The sequence below is a fragment of the Chiloscyllium plagiosum genome, chromosome 27 (genome assembly GCF_004010195.1).
Source record: "Chiloscyllium plagiosum isolate BGI_BamShark_2017 chromosome 27, ASM401019v2, whole genome shotgun sequence".
NCBI lineage: Eukaryota > Metazoa > Chordata > Chondrichthyes > Orectolobiformes > Hemiscylliidae > Chiloscyllium > Chiloscyllium plagiosum.
Genome location: NC_057736.1, coordinates 26,955,494 through 26,974,417, shown reverse-complemented (window position 1 = coordinate 26,974,417; position 18,924 = coordinate 26,955,494). Strand labels below are relative to the sequence as shown.

The window sequence follows — 18,924 nt, the reverse complement described above, 5'->3', positions numbered from 1 at the left end:
TGTTACAGATGTACAGTTTGAAATAAACATTGTTATTTCATTGCGATAATGACATAGTAGGTCCTTGAGACTCAAATGTGCAATTGCTCCTTTTTCTGTTCTCTGCTTTTCCAATGGCTACACCCCTATAGACCATATAATTCTTGTAGGGTATTCTATGGGAGTTAAAAATACAGCAACAGATGAAGCAACTTTGAAACAATTGTAAGAACACAGTGCCTTCAAACTTGGTCACTTTTAGCAAAAGGCTAGTCTCTCTTTTCCTGTCTTTGGCAAGCTGTGGTCATTAAGCCCATGTAAAAATTCATACACTCTAGATCTAAAGGGCTGAATTTTAACCCATGTCACCCCAGATCTCACAAACGAGATGACTGTTAAACTTCTATAATCTATAAAATACTTTTTTTTTCCCCCCCAGAATTAGCTAAGATCTTAATGCAATTTTATTTAATCTTAATTTTACCTTTCTGGGTTTAACACTAGCCTCTTCTTTAATGTGTCGTTTGGATTTCTTCTTTTCTTCAACATTCTTCTCTCTCCAAGAGGGGTCTGAGCTTCTAGAATCCGATTTTGACACAAGTTTATCTGAGCCTTTGGATTTATCTGGCCGAGTCTCTTTAACTTTCTCAACAGGTTTGTTAACCTTTTTCCTTTTTTTCTGTGGCTGGTCATAGATTAGGTAAGACTCAAATGACATTGTTGGTTCTTCAAAGTCATCAGCTATTTCTGGTTTAGTCGAGTCCTTAGGGAAAGAAACAGACTGATGCTTTTCTGTAGGTTTTGATTTTTTGGAATCTGATTGTTCTCTCTGTTTACTTGATGTAGGTTTCTCTTTGGGTTTGTCTGATGTATTCCTTGGTTCTTCATGATCAGGTTTTCGTTTGTCCGAGTCTCTGTGCTTATATTTTTTACATTCTAAAGTTTCCTCAGGTTGCTGGCGAGGTTTCTTATGACTGGAACTTATTGACGCAAACTCTCCTCGGTCCCTATGATTATGCTGTTCCTTTAAGGAAGATTTTATTTTATCTTGCATTTGTAGTGATGAAAGTTTATATTTTTCTTCATCTTTTGTAACTGATTGCTGTTTTCCCTTGTGTGAAGACTTATGTTCCCTGTCCCGGCCTGTGTTCACTTCTACCCGTGAGCTGTGATGGTCCCGAGGAGCTTTCTGGAAACTTTTTGATGGCTGCATAGGCTGTTCAACATCTTCCTCAGAATAGTCATTCTCCTCATCATAGTCCTCCACAGGAGGAGATTTAGTCCATCTCTCTGCCTCTTCTTTAAAATTGGATTTTGAAGACTCATAGCTTTGGCTACCAGATCTGAAAGATTTCTCATTCTCCAATAAATGTCTCCTTTTCTCATGAATATGTTCATAGTTTGGTTCACTGGACTCTCTATGAAGGATCTGGAATGTCTGTCCATAATCATCTTCTGAAGGAAGGTCCCGGTGTCTCTTTCGAGATACCCCTTTATTGTAACTAAATTGTCGCTCGTCCAATGTATTGGTAGATCTGAACAAAATAAACATAATTAATAATTGGCCATAAAGTTCTAATCGGTATTGTAGCAGTACTTAGAAAATAAGAAAGCATTCTATTTTTAAAAGAACATTCAACAGCAGGCAGAAGCACTGGTAAAGTGGAGCCAAGCAACACAGTTTATGGTGGTCTTACTTTCAATCTCAGACCTCTAGAAGGATTAACAATTAGTTCACATGCTTAATAGAGGGAACACTGAACAAAGTCAAGCTGAACTCACAATCACGGACTTCTAATATTTACTAAAAAGTATCCATTTGTTTATTTTAATTATCAACATCAGAGTCAACTCTGAGCTCCTCAAATCAAACCTGCTGACAGTAATGGTATACATTCACATATGAGGGACACATGAATAGTTATTTGAAAGTCAGCACAGGCATACAACGTCAAATTGTTTTCTTCTACAATAAAAGTTTATGCTTTGATGGCAGAAAGGCAAGATAAATCACTGTTGGGTGCAATAACAAAACATTATGCAAGCCAGAGAAACAGAATTATAGCACTAATCTTTAGTTAGCAGAGGAATATAAAGTACTTCTCATTCAATCCCAATGAATAACAGCAAAATGTGTACCAACAAGATAATGTTTACATGTTGTTGCAGAGTGACTGAAGACTAATGTGTCAACTGTAAGGTGATCAGGACTCTGATCTCCAATTAAGTGTCTAGCCACTGGTAAAAATAATTGCTTTGGAACGCAGAGAAAGAAAGGCAAGGAGTCATAAAGATGATTGGATCATGTAACAATTTAGTTGAACAAAAGATAGAATTCCTGCCCGATTCATGCACGTAAACTCAAGTTACAATTATTATATCTGTATAAAGCAACATGATGTTATAAATAAAACAGAGGAGTCAACATTCAAACCTATAATTCTGAAAAGTACTGAAGTTGGTGCCATGCTCTTGTTAATCAAATAATCAGGGACATTTTTATTTGGGGGGGGGGGGGGTGGTAGATAGCAGAGAGGCAAAGGCAGTTATTTTTTTCAACTGCAAACTCTAATCATCTTTCAAGTATCACTAAAATACTTTACTTAGATATTTTCTAATCAACCTGGCCAGAGAAGTTATTTTCATACCTGGAGCAGGTAGGACTTGAAGCTGATTTCCTAGCTCAGAGGAATGGACACTCCCAAGGAATGTGAGATACTGCATTACATTTGTTCATCTTTAATAGTAATTAAACACTAGGACATTCAAAAGGACACCCATAAAACAAAATTTTATTACTTAAAAGTTCAGATTTCTGATCACTTTAGTTTGGAATGCCATTCCCTCTATTTTAACATTAATATAAAAAATAGATTTCCAGTTACAAAACTGGTGACAATAAATTGCCAAAGAGCTTGAGTTGGGGTCATTTAAAAATGACAACCTCCACATTTAAAACTACCACATTGAGGGAACAAGTGTGCATTTTAGGTTTTTTATGCATTATAACACAATTAATAATCTCTTTCTTTCAAGTTCAAGAATTTGGCTGTTATACATTAAACACAAATAGGAAAGTTGTGTATGTATTGTGTACACAGGAAGACTTCCCTATTTATGCTGAGAGGGCTTTTAAAACAATACCGTTCTACTTCCTGGGGTACCAGTTTCTTCCACTTTGAAACTAAGTTCTTGGCATAATCTCCAACCACATCATGCTTCCTGAATCCATTCACAGTTTTCCCTATTCCTGTATCCTAGTTACAAAAAAGAAAAGAAATAGCAATGAAATAAATTTCTTCAGCTTGTACACTTACCATAATCTCAAATCCTTGCCTCACTCTTCTAATAAATTTGAAAACTAAACAGTAATTCTACTATACTCCAACATTCAATAACATATTCAAGAAATGTGCATTCATGGTGTATTCAACAGTAGTTGATTTCTTGGCATACTGCCTCTGAAAGAAATCTGGAGTATATGTTCTTTTGTAACACTGCAGCAATAATACATCCTTGTTAATTTACTCTATTGAATCTTTTATGTGTAAAACAAGATAGGAATATCAGTTAATTAACTCCAAACTATCGTTACCTATTATCCATTAGTTGCCTTACAAAAGAGGTAGCATTTAAGGAGGGAGGGAGGAGAGGCAGGAAGGTTTCGGCAAAGAATTTCAGACTTTGGAACTTAGGCAGTTAAAAAAAAAGAGACAGAAGTGAGCTCGAGAGGTGAAAAAGAATAGAGTTTGAAGAATGTAAAGTTCTATGAGAGTTGTAGGGCTGAAAGAGGTTATGAAGACGAGAGTCTCCGACTACAATGGACATGATCACAGAATAAACAATTTAAATCTAAGGTGTGGTTTAGTGGGATAAAATGAAAGATGGCGAGGTGGTGATTGATCTGTGAATAGGACTTGGCATCGTAAGCATACAGGGAGCAGAGTATTGGATGAACTCAAATTTGAAAAGGAGGAGGATGGGAGGCTGCTGGGAGTAATCTAGTCTGGTGGATGAAATCCACAAACACAAATGCAAACTTTAGTTGTAGTTGGCTGAGGCAAGGGTAGAGATGGACAATTTAATGGAGGTAAAGAAGATGAGATCCAAAGCCTCACTTAGGAAAAAGCTTGTAAATGGTCTGGTTCAGCTTGAGACAGTAATTATGGGAGGTATATGGGATTTGTTGCTGGTGAGTGGTGGGAGCAGGGGGTGAAGGGAAATGGACAACTAATGAAGAAGGTGACAGTGACTTCAGTTCCCCAAATTTAACTGGAGGAAAGTGGAGCTTGGCCAGGACAAGATGCTCAGAGGTTCTCCACAAAGAACCTTGGACAGAAATCATCTATTCATTGACAATCAGAAAGTTGGCTAGAGAGATGGGAATATGTTGAATTTTAAGAACTAAAAATCTGCTTTAGAAGTAACAACTTGTACATTTCCAGCTTAATCAAATTGTTACAATATACAAATTAACAATTTACATTGTGTCACTCCTCCTATTTTTCCTCAGACTTGCACATTCTATAGATAAGATAAATCTTAAGAGAAGAATTAAAAATCAAATATAAGTAAGTCTGTAATATATTTAGTTAGGGTAGATGCCAAACAATCTTCGTGTAGAAGCACTATGCTACATTTGGTATTCTTTGATGATCTAACATTAGTCATTACTTATGAAAATACTCTTTATAGGAACAACATTATAGTGGGTTTAGCTATGGGAATTATGTAAATAATCTGACAACCTAAAAAGAGAACTCAGCATCTCCATTGTTTTGAAGTATGTTTTTTGTCACAGATTATGTTGTCAGTATATTCTTATTCTTCAATCAGAATCCTACTCTTGATTCCTTGATGTTGGACAAGTGATATATTGATTGTTTTGGTTGCATCATCCAGACAGTGATTATTTTCAGGTAAGATGATAAACTATGCATAGTGCCAAAATGAACTGGATAAACCAGAGATAAACTTTCCTAGGTTGGCTTCTCAGGTCTCTGCTGATCTCAGGCAATGAAGCACAACTGGCCCAGGTGCACTGCATTTTACAAAGGTAAATAAGCCATAGTTCTTACTGCTAACTCTTAGATCTAGTCAAAAAAATAAATCAGTCAATTTAAGCCGGAAATATTAAGTGAGAACAGAATTATTCTTATCCATCATGTGCTCTTGTACAAACACTGATATGGACAGAATATTCAATTACATCAGTAGACACTGGAGGTGGTCCCAGGTACGTGGACAATCAATATAGCTGGCACTTTGCTCCAACACTGCTTTCGAAAATTTTTAATGACAAGGAAAGAAGACAAGAACATTGGGAAAACTGGAAAGTAAAAGCAAAACCGATTGTGAAATATTTAACCGTGGCAGTCTCGATCTCTAGATGTACACAACAATAATTAAGATGTTATTAATCTCAACATACAAATAAAGGATATTTCAAATTCAAATATTATTCTAAATGACACTTACACCTCCTGTTATTTGCAATTAATGTATTGTAACAATTTTTTTAAAAATGTATACAATACAGATCCTAATAGATTGTGCCAGTCAATAAGTAACCCTAACCCTGTCATTGCCTTCTTATTGAATAAGTAAAGGTAGAATGTTTAATATGTTATTTGCAACTTCACTGGAAAAGTATTACCAATTAACACAAAATTCTGGCCATCGTTTTTAACTTTCATTTACTTGCAGAATTTATGCAAATTTATAATTCATATTTGTTTAAATAAATGATTGAAAAAGCAAAGATTCACTAATCAAAGTTTGAGAGCAAAGTTTGAGAGAAAACTTCCGACTGAATGGAAGTTTTCTATATTATAAACTCTAATTGTACAATGCCAAATTAGATTGGCAGCTAGTTTATGAGGAGCGTGGTCTTCCACTCCCTAAACTTTAAAATGCAGAAAATTGTAACTTACAGCTAAAATATCCACAGTGATAGGAAATTCATTCAAGCGCTTCAAGGTCTTCAGAATCTAGTGAAAAGAAATTGAAAATATGAACCCTCAAATATGGTATATTTGTCACATAACATATTTCTGAATTTTACTGTCATTTGACAGTACTTTCAAATTATACAAAAGAAAATCAAAAACCTCTATCCTAGCACAGTACAGATGAGATCACGAAGTTTGAAAATAAGCCAACTGAGGACAGTCAAAATATAGAACAGTTCACTTCTACTAGTGGAGTTGTTTATTTCCTCAATTTTCCACAAGCAGGTGCAGCTTTCTGACTTTCCATTAATGCCCCTTCCATTAATGCCCCTGACTGTGTGGAGTTTGCACGTTCTCCCAGTGTCTGCGTGGGTTTCTTCCGGGTGCTCCAGTTTCCTCCCACAGTCCAAAGATGTGCAGGTCAGGTGAATTGGCCATGCTAAATTGCCCGTAGTTTTAGGTAAGGGGTAAATATAGGAGGTATGGGTGGGTTGCGTTTCGGTGTGGACTTGTTGGGCCGAAGGGCCTGTTTCCACGCTGTAATGTAATGTAATCTAATCTAATCTAATCTATATGCACCAGTCTGGACAGTGACCATGCTATAAGGATGATTTGTATACCTGCTTTGGATTTTGCATGTTACAAGTTTATAGAACGTAAAATAACTTAGAAATCTAAAATCTTAAAAATACACTTGATGGGAATACAAAAAAATTCTGCTCTTTCTGAAGCAGTAGCAATTTTAGTAAAAAAGGTAAAAGCTTTGTTGCAGTTTTTTTTTAAAATACTCCTTTTGTTTGCAAAGTATACCTTTGATGAAAATTAATAAACAAAAACAAACAAATACACATGACAGATGAAATATTTCCCAATCATAGGGCATTAAAGGTTACTTAAAATTCACGCCATTATTTCTGGATGCATTATTCACCCCTTTAATAGTAAGTGTGTGTCTGCAAACCTATTTATAGAGTGTCAAAACAAAAACATATTTCCTTAGGCGCCAGCTGAGGCTCACTCTTAGTACTCTCACCTCTGAGTCAATACATTCAAGCCTTGCTCTACAATCTTGAGCACAGGCTGTAGGGTGGTATTTCTGAGACATATTGAGTGCTGCACTGGCAGAGGAATTGCCTTTTGGTTGGGTTAATATGATAAGGGTCCAGGTAAAAGTTTCCAAGCACATTGAAAAAAAAAGCCAGGTACTTTCTCAGCGTCTTACAATATTTATTCTTCAATCAGCAGCACAAAAAAAGTTATTCTTATTGCTGTTAGTAGGACCTTGCTGTGTGCTAATTTGATGCTTAATTTCATGCATAGCAACAGTAACTATATTTCAAAACAGATTTGGAATGTCAAAAGGTGTATTTTAATTGCAAGTTCTTTTTTCTTTGTTTACAACACTCCTGGTTACCATAACCTGTGTTGAATAACTGACTGTTTCTAAAAAAAAGAAACGAGTTAGCGTGATGCTGTTGCTGCACTGAGCATAGGCAGGTGCTAGGAACAGCATGTGTCCTCCATTTAACTAAGTAATCACCTTCAGCTACGCTGCTGAAGAGAGAAGCAATGAACCAGAAGATGGAATGAGGCATTATTATGCCCATAAGCCATTTTAAGAATTCCACAGAGGATAGATAATTTGCCTGCTTGAAGAAATTTTTGGCCTATTGAGACTTCAAAGAGCTGATCAAAAACACCTCTCAGGAGTTACTTACATTAACAGGAGTGTTTAGATGTGCTGCAATATAAACACATTAAAGAAAGTCAAGCCACTGAGCCAGATTTTACACTGGTAATAGCCAGGAAACAAATTATGTAGAATTCCAATGACCACATAATGGCAACAGGTAAACAAGAAAATCAGGACACTGCTGTTCAACGTGCCCTGCTCCTCCAAAAATGGTATTCCATTAACAATACCTCACTGACAGACTCAACATTAAATAGCATAAAGTTTCTGTATTTACTGGTTAACTATGATCTAAACTCATCTGAAACATTAGATCTAGTTCATTCCAGTGTAAGTACCTTCTTGTAGCATGATCTAAATTAATGTCAAATAATGCCTCTTAAATTTTTTCCTGTCTTCCTCTTGCACTTTCTTAATCTAGTTTTCCTTTTCCTCGGTTTTTTTCTGTTTTTGAATAATCATTAATAAGCAGTGCAAAGTCTGAACCAGGAAGAGTTGGTTAAAATACCAAATTCATTCTGACTGGGAAGTAGTACAGGCAACTATGCTTTAGTTCTCCAATTTAGAGTAAGTTTAAGTGCAAAATTCGACAAAATCAACCAGCATATCCAGACAAAAAAAGGGTCAGAGTATACATCAGCAGCAAATAAATCATGCCTACATTTTTTGAAATTTATTCACAGGATGTGGACATTGCTAACTGGGTGGAAAGGGATACAGATAGATTAAGAGAGTGGACAAACATTTTTCAGATGGACTATAAAGTAGGCAAATCTGAACTTGTCCATGTTGGCAGCAAGGATAGAAAAGCAGTATACTATTTAAATGGAGAGAGATGTTCAATGGGATCTCTGTCCTGTTGCATGGATGACAAAATAAGTATGCAGGTACAGCAAGTGATTAGGAAGACAAATGGAATGTTGTTTGTTGCAATAGATATGGAATATAAAAGTCTGAAATTTGAATGTCACTCTACAGTGTGTTAATGACACCATATCTGGAGTACTTTGTAGAATTTTATCATTTTCTTTAAAAAATAAGGTTGCTTTAGAAGCAGTACAAAGAAGTTTCTTGACTCGTTTCTAGGACAAGAGGCTTGTTTTATGAAAATTGGAAAGGTTAGGTCAATGTCCATTTCAGTTTAGAAGAATCTGAATGATCTCAGTGAAACATACAAGATCCAATGGGAATGATTAGGATGGATACCAAGAGGATGTTTCCTCTTGTGAGCAAGACTGAAACTAAAGAACACAGTTTAGAATGCCTTTTCTCTAAAATTCTTTCCCCAGAACATGGTGGCTGATGGGTTAGATAGATTTTTGTTAGACATGAGATTTAAGGTTTGAACAGAAAATCGGGTCTGAAACCACAACCTGATCAACCATGATCTTATTGAATAGTACAGCAGGTTCAAAAGGGTCAAATGGCCTGCCCCTGTCAAAAATCCTATGTTTCTACATTATTATCCATCCCTAATTGCCCTTACGAACATGGCAGTGAATTGCCACAGATCACGTGGTGTAGATACATTGCAGTGATGTCAGGGAAAGAGTTCCAAGATTTTGACCGAGCAATGGTGAATGAACAGATATAGTTCCAAGTTAGGGTGATGCGGCTTGCAGATGAATTTGCAGCTAATGAATGTTCCGATGCCCTTCTAGATGGCTGCCATCACGAGCTTGGAAAACATTGGAAGATGCTGTTGAAACAGCCTCAGTGAGTTGCTGGAGTGCATCTTATTGATGGTATAGCTGAATGGATCCTATCTGGCCAAAGTAGGCCAGTGATAAAATGGTATCAAAAAGGCATAAAAGGAGACCCAGGAGAGAAGTTATGCAACAGATAGAGTGTGGCTCAAAAGCTTCAAAGACTGAAGAATAAAAAGTTCAGCATTTGCTCCCAATCCATAATTACCCTTCAGAAGTTGTGGTGAACAATCTTCTTGAACTATTGCAGTCCATTTGCTATAGGTACATCCGTAGTGCCATTAGGAAGAGAATTTCAGGTATTTTGGCACTTCAACAGTAAAACAACAGTGATATAGTTCCAAATCAGGATGATGCCTGACATGAACTGCAATATTGAGTTGGTAGTATTCACTTGCAGCTCATTTTCTATCCTTCCAGAGGATACAGGTTTGAAATGTACTACTGAAAGAGGCTTACTAAGTTGTTTCAGGGCATTGTGTAGATAGAACACACTGAGCGAATATGCACCAGTGGTGGAGTGAGTGAAGGTTTATGGTGATAGATTTGGATGCCAGTCAAATCGTCTGCTTTGATTTGGAAGATGACAAGCTTCTTGAGTGTTGCTGGAGCTGTACTCGTCTAGTCATGTGGTGTATATTCCATCATATTCCTGACTTGTGGGTGATAGATAGTGATAGGCACAGGTTAAATCAGGAGGGGAGTTAATTAAGACCATGTGACCTGAAGAAATAGGAACAGAAATCGGCCATTTGGCCCCTTGAGCCTGTTTCGCCATTCAAAAGGATCGACTGACCCGACACACCTCAAATCCACTTTCCTGCATTTTCCCCATAACCTTTGATTCCCCAATCAAGAATCTATCTCAGCCTTAAAATATATATCAGAACTTTGACACCACAAGCTCTCTCTGGCAAAGAGTTCCAAAGACATTCAAACCTCAGTGAAGAAATTCCATCTCATTTCAATCTTAAATTGGCACCCCTTAATTCTGAGACAACAATTCCTGGTTGTAGACTCTCAAGAGGGGAATCATCGACTCAGCATTTACCTTGTCAAGTCCCTTCAAAATTCTCTTTATTTTAATGAGATCCCCTCTCATTCTTCTAAATTCCCAACGAGTAGAGTTCAACCCGTTTAATTTTTGCTCATACAACAAACCCTCCGTTCAGGGATCATCGGAGTGAACCTCCTCCAAACTGCTTCCAATGAAACCATACCTTTCCTTAAACAATGAGACCAAAATTGCTCACAGTACTCCAGATGTGATCTCACCAGCACCTTGTAAAGTTGCAGTAAGATTTCACGATTCTCATACACCAAACCCCTTGAAATAAGAGCCAACATTCCATTGCCCTTTCTAGTTACCCGCTGCAACTGTGTGCTAGCTATTTCTCGTGCTCAAGTCCCTCCAAGTCCCTTTGTGTTACAGCTTTCTGCAGTTTTTCTCCTTTTAAATAATTCTCTATTCATTTGTTCTCCTTTCCAAAATTAACTACACATTTTCCCACATTAGATTCCATTTGCCAATTTTTTTGTCCACTTACATAACCTATCAATATCTCTCTAAACCGCTTGCATCCCTCTCTTAACCTGCCTTTCCATCTATTTTTGTGTTATCTGCAAATCTGGTTACATTACATTCACTTCCTTCCTCCAAGACACTTACTTAAATTGTAAACAGTTGCTTTCCCTGCACTGATTGCTGTGGAACCCCACTGGCTACACGTCAATCTGAAAAAGAACCCCTAATCCCCATTCACTCTATCTTGCACATTAGCCAATTCTCTATCCATGCCAACATACTACCTCCAACAACTTGAGGTCTTAAAGGAGAATGCACTTATTGCATAATTTGCTGCCTCTGTCCTGCCCTTGTTGGCAGTATTTTTATGGCTAGTTTATTTCAGTTTCTGGTCAATGGTGACCCCAGGATGGGTAATTCAATGATAGCAATGAAATTTAACAGCAAGGGGAGATGGTTAGAAATACTTGTTGGAAATAGTCTTTGCCTGGCACTTCTATGGTGTCCAGCTCTTGCAGCATACTGCCAAGACTTCCCTTATACGAAGAGTTCCAAATTATACAGAACACTGGAAATAATTGAACATCCCATTTCTGATCTCATCATGGAGGGAGGTCATGCTGGATATTATTTCACAAATGCTAGCTCACTTGTGCTCAATTCAACGGATGCCAGCTATCTTGTGTGTCATGGCCATGTGAACACTTGGTGATAGCACTGAAAAATCAGGCTATTTCTGCATGAGGAACCGCCTCTCCTCACCAGATAGCCACATAACCAGTCACTAGAAACAATGATCACACACAGAAATCACGGTGATCTTCCCTCCTCGGCCCAGTATCACTGAATTGTACAGGACCAACCCTCTCAGTCGCAGATCTGTTACCAGGAACCCTGGTCCTTTCCAGTCTGTGTTACTGCGGAATACATTCATTCTCAATGTCTCAGAGGGATTGTTATAGATTTCTGATTTAAACTGTTGCTTTTAATACAAAAAGAGGAAATTAGCACTGCTCTCCTCAAAAGAATTAAAAGCAATCTCTTGTGAGGTCATCTTTTTCAGACAATGAAAGCAGGAAAAGCTTGTATTTATGTCACAGTTTTCACATCCTCATCATGTCCTGAGTACTTTTACAACCAAGGAATTTGCTGTTAAGTGTAGTCGCTGTTGTAATAGAGGAACCACAGCCAATTTGCACACAGCAAGGTTGTACTATTAACAATGAGACAGAGGAGTGATCATTTGATTTAAAAACCAATCTACTTTTCAATTGTAATGATTGAAGGGCTAAATGTGGAGGTGTCTTCCCCATTCTTTTTCAGAGTGTCATGGTATCTTTTACCTCCTTTCGTTCTGCACCGATGTGTTAGCATGGATTATATAATCAAGTCTCAAGTGGACCTTGAATCTACAAGATTGGTATCATTCCCGTCTCGTAAGTCACAATGAGCCAATGCCCATACAAATCATAACTAAAGTAATTTGGACTTAACCAGGACAGGTGCTCAAGTCCAAATACTTCAACAGCTTTCACATGTCTTGCTGCAGGTTAAACAACACTGTCACAAAAAGGATTATGTAGAAAGAACAACAGGGCAGAAGTACAGCTGCTCTGGTACTATATACGGCAAGTTGCTGATGTTCCTGCAGTCAACTTTGGAATGGCTGAACTTGCACTGACATCAGCTTCCATCTATGGGAATCTCACCCTCAGTGGTTGCTGATGCCAATTATAAACGGTTACTTTGACACGGCACAGTTGCCCAAATGTCAAAAATAGCAACCACCTGACACTGCTATCATCTTAAAGGTGACAAACGGCACAATTCACCCATCCTTCAATAGTATTGGTTTGCTCTTTAAAAAAATCAAGTTACAACTAAAACCATATAAGATAACTAGCATGCTAAAATATTGATATATCTATCAGTATGACCCAAAAGTACTTCCTATTAATTTTCCTTGTTAAAAAATGTTGAAGCAAACGCAATGTGAATAAATACAATAGCAAATAGTCCTGCAATTCAAATTAAATTTAAAAAAAATAAATTAAATCCAAAAATGCTATACCACAAAGTACATTTTGAAATTATATAGTACCGCTTTAAATAGAAAAACATCTGACTGTTTATATCAAGAAACAGCTATGCCTTGAGATTCAGTATCATTTTGAGCATTGAAATGCTGAAAGTAGTATTAATTATAAATACAATTTTGATCAAGTTTTTTATATAAGGGCAGAAATTATTGTAGTTGATCCTTATAATATCATGTTAACCTTCTGTTGTTACCCTATTATACATTGACCTAATCACTATTACTCCATTATGATCAAAGAACATATCACAGGAAAGTTGTCTCTGATATCATTTTAAATTCAAAGCCAAATTTCAAATAAAAAGGAGTGTGATTTTATTTATTTGCATTCTCTTCCCCAATACCTTGATTAAATTTTCACTTGACGTACATCTTGGCAGGTAGGCAGACAGAGCGTTCTGAAGAAAAGTCACTTGACTCGAAACGTTAACACTGTTTTTCTCTCCACAAATACTGCCAGACTTGCTGAGTTTCTCTAATAATTTCTTTTTTTTTGTTTGTTGATGACAAACAATCTGACTAGCTTGGTTAATCTCATCCGAGAAATCATTGTTAAATACAACCCACTAACAGACCAGTCTGAATTAGGAATTCGAGGAAAGGGAAGTCAAGGCCACAGCAAACCAGAGGGTGGGCTGAGTTATTCGACATGTAAAAATTCTCATTTTAATTGGGTGGGATGCTCTTCGGAGGATCAGTGTGCACGCAATGAGCCAAATAGCCTGCTTCCATGCTTTAAGGATTCTATGATCTTCAGTTGCTTCATCAATGACCTTTCCTCCATCATAAGGTCAGAAGTAGAAATATTTCCCAATAATCGCACAATGTTCAGCACAAGTGACAACTCTTCAACAAATGCCAGGCAATGGTTCTTATGGTAGATGGTCAATCTAACCACTGCACCTTGATATTCAATGGTGTTACCATCACTGAAACCCCCATTATCATTATCTTGAGGTTACCATTGACCAGAAACTCAATGAACCCACCATATTTAATATATTGGCTACAAGAGCAGACCAGAGGCCAGGAATGCTGCAGCGAGTAACTCACTTCCTGACTCCCCAAAGCCTGTCCACCATCCACAAGACAAAGTCAGGAGCATGATGGGATACTCCCAATTTGCCTTGATAGGTGCAAGGAGAAAGTGAGGTCTGCAGATGCTGGAGATCAGAGCTGAAAATGTGTTGCTGAAACAGCGCAGCAGGTCAGGCAGCATCCAGGGAACAGGAGAATCGACGTTTCGGGCATAAGCCCTTCTTCGATAGGTGCAACTCTGCCAACACTCAAGAAGCTTGACATCCAGGACAAAGCAGCCTGTTTGATTAGAACAACATCCACAAGTATCAATACTCTCCACCACAGACGCTCAGTGTGTACTATCCACAAGATGCACTGCAAAAGTTCAACATCTCCCAAACTCATGACTACTTCCATCCAGAAGGACAAGGGCAGCAGATACATGGGAAGACCACCACCTACAAGTTGCCCTCCAAGTCATTCACCATCCTGACTTGGAAATATATCACTGTTCCTTCACTGTCACTAGGTCAAAATTCTCAAATTCCCTCCCCAAAAGGTGTTGTAGGTCAGTCTACAGGACATGGACTGCAACAGTTCAAGAAGGCAACTCACTGCTTCTCAAGGGCAACTAGGGACAGGCAATCATGGTGGCCAGCCAGTCAAACCCACTTCCCACAATTTTATAAAAAGTACAGCTTTGTAGCCAATCTCCTGAGTATCAGCACACTGAAACCAGTGGTCATGACATTATTTCAGAACTAATTTATGAGTGCTTGGTTTTATTAGACTTGCACCACTTATACTGCTGAAGCACCCATGTCAAAAGTGCTCCTAAAATAAACAAGAAAACTGGCATATTCAGAAAGAGCCCAAAGTGGCAAACCGTGCAATGAGATATGTGGTCAGCAGTGACTAGGCAGAGTCCAACAACACAGACAGGGGGTGGCCAGAAGGTTCTGACACGAAAGACACAGCCAGGAGCCAGAAGGTTCTGTCATGGTGGTGTCATGTTCTTCCTGACCTCTCCGCCCCCACCCCACTCCGGCCTATCACCCTCACCTTGACCTCCCTCCACCTATCGCAATTCTAACACCCGTCCCCCAAGTCCCTCCTCCCTACCTTTTATCTTAGCCTGCTGGACACACTTTCCTCATTCCTGAAGAAGGGCTTATGCCCGAAACGTCGATTCTCCTGTTCCTTGGATGCTGCCTGACCTGCTGCACTTTTCCAGCAACACATTTTCAGCTCTGATCTCCAGCATCTGCAGTCCTCACTTTCTCCTCGGTGTCATGTCATTGCCAATATGTGTGCAAATGACAAGTGGCCATCTTGGTGATAGCGCCACATACTCCGGATTTAAAATGGATTTTTTCCAACTGATTAGAAACTGAACAAGCTGTTCAGTTACCTTTTGGCTCACAGCTAGAGAATATACTTTGATCTATGGAATCCGTGATTTGCATTCTCTGAAACAGAGCAGATAAAAAATGCAATTTGCTACTGATCCGCTTTTGGAAGCTCATGACTTTTGCTGCGAGAGCAAAAGTGTGCGAGTGTGCAAGAATATTTGTTGCTCACAAGTACATCCTCATCAGGAGCAAAACATTCCACTAGAGTGATGGGAATTATAGTCTCTTCCACAAAATGACAATGAAACTGAAGCAAAAGGGACTCAAGTGTATAGGCCATTCGCTAATATCAATGTGGAGCTTTATTAAATGCAAAAATTAAGTGTTCATCTTTATCAAGGCAAAAAGTAATAAATTTAATGTAAAGGGGAAAAAGCAGGCAACTTTCTGGTCTGTTTGGCTATAAAAAGGTCCTATGCTGACTGAAGGTACTAAGACTGCTAACAGTTTGGTAGTGCAATTTTTGTTTTCTACTTGTATTTCAAAGAGAAAATATTCTTGTAAAATACAGTAATCTTCAATTTCAGTTCATCCAGACCAAGAAAGATAATGCACAGCAAAACAAGTGTTTATTTACCATAGTCTGCTGACAAAACTACAGACTTTTAAAAGAGTTGTCACAACAGATGGTATGAATTGCTGACTCATGTACAGTATTTTGCCACTTTATGAATTCTTTTGTTTGTCAAATCAATCTTGAAATGTTAACGTACTGCATAGTGATGATCTTCTATCATCACCTAAATTTATGGAGGATAGATGGATTGATTGAGCAGTTTAGATGTTTATCAATAAGTAAACAATTCACTACATTAAGACTTCACTATCTGACATTCTGGCTTGCAACTGAGATGACCTACTTATGGAAACTGTTATCAAACCAGTCACAAGAAAAGGAAAGAGTCGAAAAATTCTGGTCTGCAATAGGATGTCCTGTGCCTAATTTCCTTGTCACTTTGCAATCGTATAAATTTCTTTTCAGAATCCACAGTAAAGTATACACTCCCAGCATTTTTCAACAAGGAGCAAGGTACTAGAGTGTAGTTTTGAAAGCAAGCCATTTTAATTTTGACAATATATGGTATCATATCACTTTTCGCTGCCTACTTAAAAAAGTTTCTTTTCAAAGAACACTGAACCAGTTGAAACCAGCTACCTAATGCTTACAAACACATCTTTACATTATTCCCAGCACTCGTATGCTAGTTATGGCATTATTAATATAATGAACAGCCACAACCATGTTAGTAATTTATAATCATGGTCAGTCTACATGGTAATTCATGAAAAGGATTATCCTTGCTGTCATTGGTCAGAGGGAGAAATTGTTTATGTACATAGGTGTGTGAGTTTCAAAGTTGTTCACTGCAAGATTTGAATTCGAAGACCATAATTTGAAGACATTCACCTCTAATATCATAAACCATTTATCAATAAGGCATCAAGAGCAGACAGGAAGTATATGTAAAATGACAGAAGACAGCCATAAAGAAATATAAAATGGCAATGGCTCTGTTGTAACCCAAGATACAGATCTCATGAAGATTCTGCAATCAAACTAGCAGGAGGGAGGCCACTTACGAAGGAAGACATGAGAATTAGAACAGAGCATTTTTCAACAGATTGACTAGGTTAATGGAGTTATGCCAGGTAATAAAAAAATATAATGGAGATAAATTGTTTTCACAGATCAGTAAGAACAGTGCAGAAGAACACAAATTTAAAATCATAAAAATGATTCAACATGAAAACAAACATAGAAAATTGTGCAATTTACCACCAGAAACCTTTGTAGAAGCAGGGTGGCAAAGTATCAACGGTAAAAACCCACAGTTTAAGAGGTTAGGCCTGGACATACACATGGAGGGTATAATTTAAGCATGAGATAATGCCTCCAAAATGGGATGGAAATGAAAAAAACCAACACTATACTTGTACAAAACTGTTAAAAACTAAGAGCTGGAAATTCAATGCATTATGGTTAAATGTTGGAAAATTTTAAGTCAAGTTAGTAATTAACTATGTATTTAATGTTAACAAATGTAGGATATCGCAATAAATATAATACAAAACTATAATGCAAAGTTCAAGCTCAAAACACAATAACAAATAACATTTACATTCAACATCTTCCAGGCAACATGGTGGCTAGTTGTAGCTTCAGTGATTGAAGGAAGAGAAAATGAGGAAAATAGAGGGTTAATTAACGAACAATACTCAGTCTGGGGACATACATAGCTTCCCTGCAGATCATGGAAATGTGGTTACAACTGGGTTTGGTTTCAACAAGATGTAAATATTTTAAGAACGGTGGAGAAATTTAACAAAAAGAAACCTAAACTTGGCAACCTCCAGTGTCAGTAACAAACAGTCCATGAAAAAGGACATTCTGATGAAAAGGTCACAGATCAGATATATTTACTCTGTTTTTCTCCACAGATGCTACTATACCTTGTCGAGTATTTGCAATATGTTTGTTTGTTATCCCATGAGGTACCCACGAGGATGGCCTCAACTGGGATCTTAGGTTCATGTCACACTACATGTGGCCCCACTACACTTACACACACACTCACAGAGAGAGAGAGAGAAAGAGAGAGAGAGAAAACCTGCACAGTTACTTGGACATCGGTGTGCATCTGGGAAAATTAACAAACAGTGAAATTCACAACTGATTTTGGAGGAACGGTTGGGCAAAGGTCACAGCACAGAATCAGATAAGTTAATCGTGGTTTTATGTGTGGCCTACAGACAATGTGCAGTAGTGAGTAGAGTGGGTTCTTTCTTGATTATATATGTTTTTAGAGATAGGTCTCTTGATTAAACTTAAAATATAAGCCATAACTATTAATTTAACCTGGGGCAGCGTTTGTAGAGGAATAAGATAGTGTTAATTTCTGGGTCTGTGGATTGTGAAGGAGCAAAAATGGCCTTTGCAGTGATATGTACTTCTTGTCAGAAGTGACAGTTTAAAGAGAGTTTAATGGTTACCACAGTGATAGTGAGGAAAGAGATCAATCTGAAACTGGTATAGTTGAGAACAGAAGCGAGTCAAACAAACAGTCAGGGCAGGCAGGGACAAGGTAGGACTAATGAATTAAACTGCATTCATTTCAATGCAAGGGGCATAGCAGGGAAGGCAGATGAACTCAGGACATGGTTAGGAACATGGGACTGGGATATCATAGCAATTACAGAAACATGGCTCAGGGAGGGGCAGGACTGGCAGCTTAATGTTCTAGGATACAAAGGTCCTGAATTGGAGAAAGGCCAATTTTGACAGTATTAGGCAAGAACTTTCGAAAGCTGATTGGAGGCAGATGTTCGCAGGTAAAGGGACAGCTCGAAAATGGGAAGCCTTCAAAAATGAGATAACGAGAATCCAGAGAAAGTATACTCCTGTTAGGGTGAAAGGAAAGGCTGATAGGTATAGGGAATGCTGGATGAATAAAGAGATCGAGGGTTTAGTTAAGAAAAAGAAGGAAGCATATGTAAGGTATAGACAGGATAGATCGAGTGAATCCTTAGAAGAGTATAAAG

General features: G+C 37.9%; 1 protein-coding gene across 3 annotated transcripts in view; it reads right to left on the bottom strand.

Moving 5' to 3' along the window:
• The window catches only part of eloa (elongin A), a 52,108-nt gene that overhangs the window by 19,122 nt on the left and 14,062 nt on the right, over positions 1-18,924 (bottom strand). For all 3 annotated transcript variants that reach the window (XM_043717745.1, XM_043717744.1, XM_043717743.1), the window contains 3 exons: positions 5,913-5,969; positions 3,124-3,236; positions 464-1,514 (listed from right to left, as the gene is read on the bottom strand). In XM_043717745.1, coding sequence (XP_043573680.1) covers positions 464-1,514; positions 3,124-3,236; positions 5,913-5,969 — 1,221 coding nt within the window. The remainder of the gene's footprint in view (positions 1-463; positions 1,515-3,123; positions 3,237-5,912; positions 5,970-18,924) is intronic.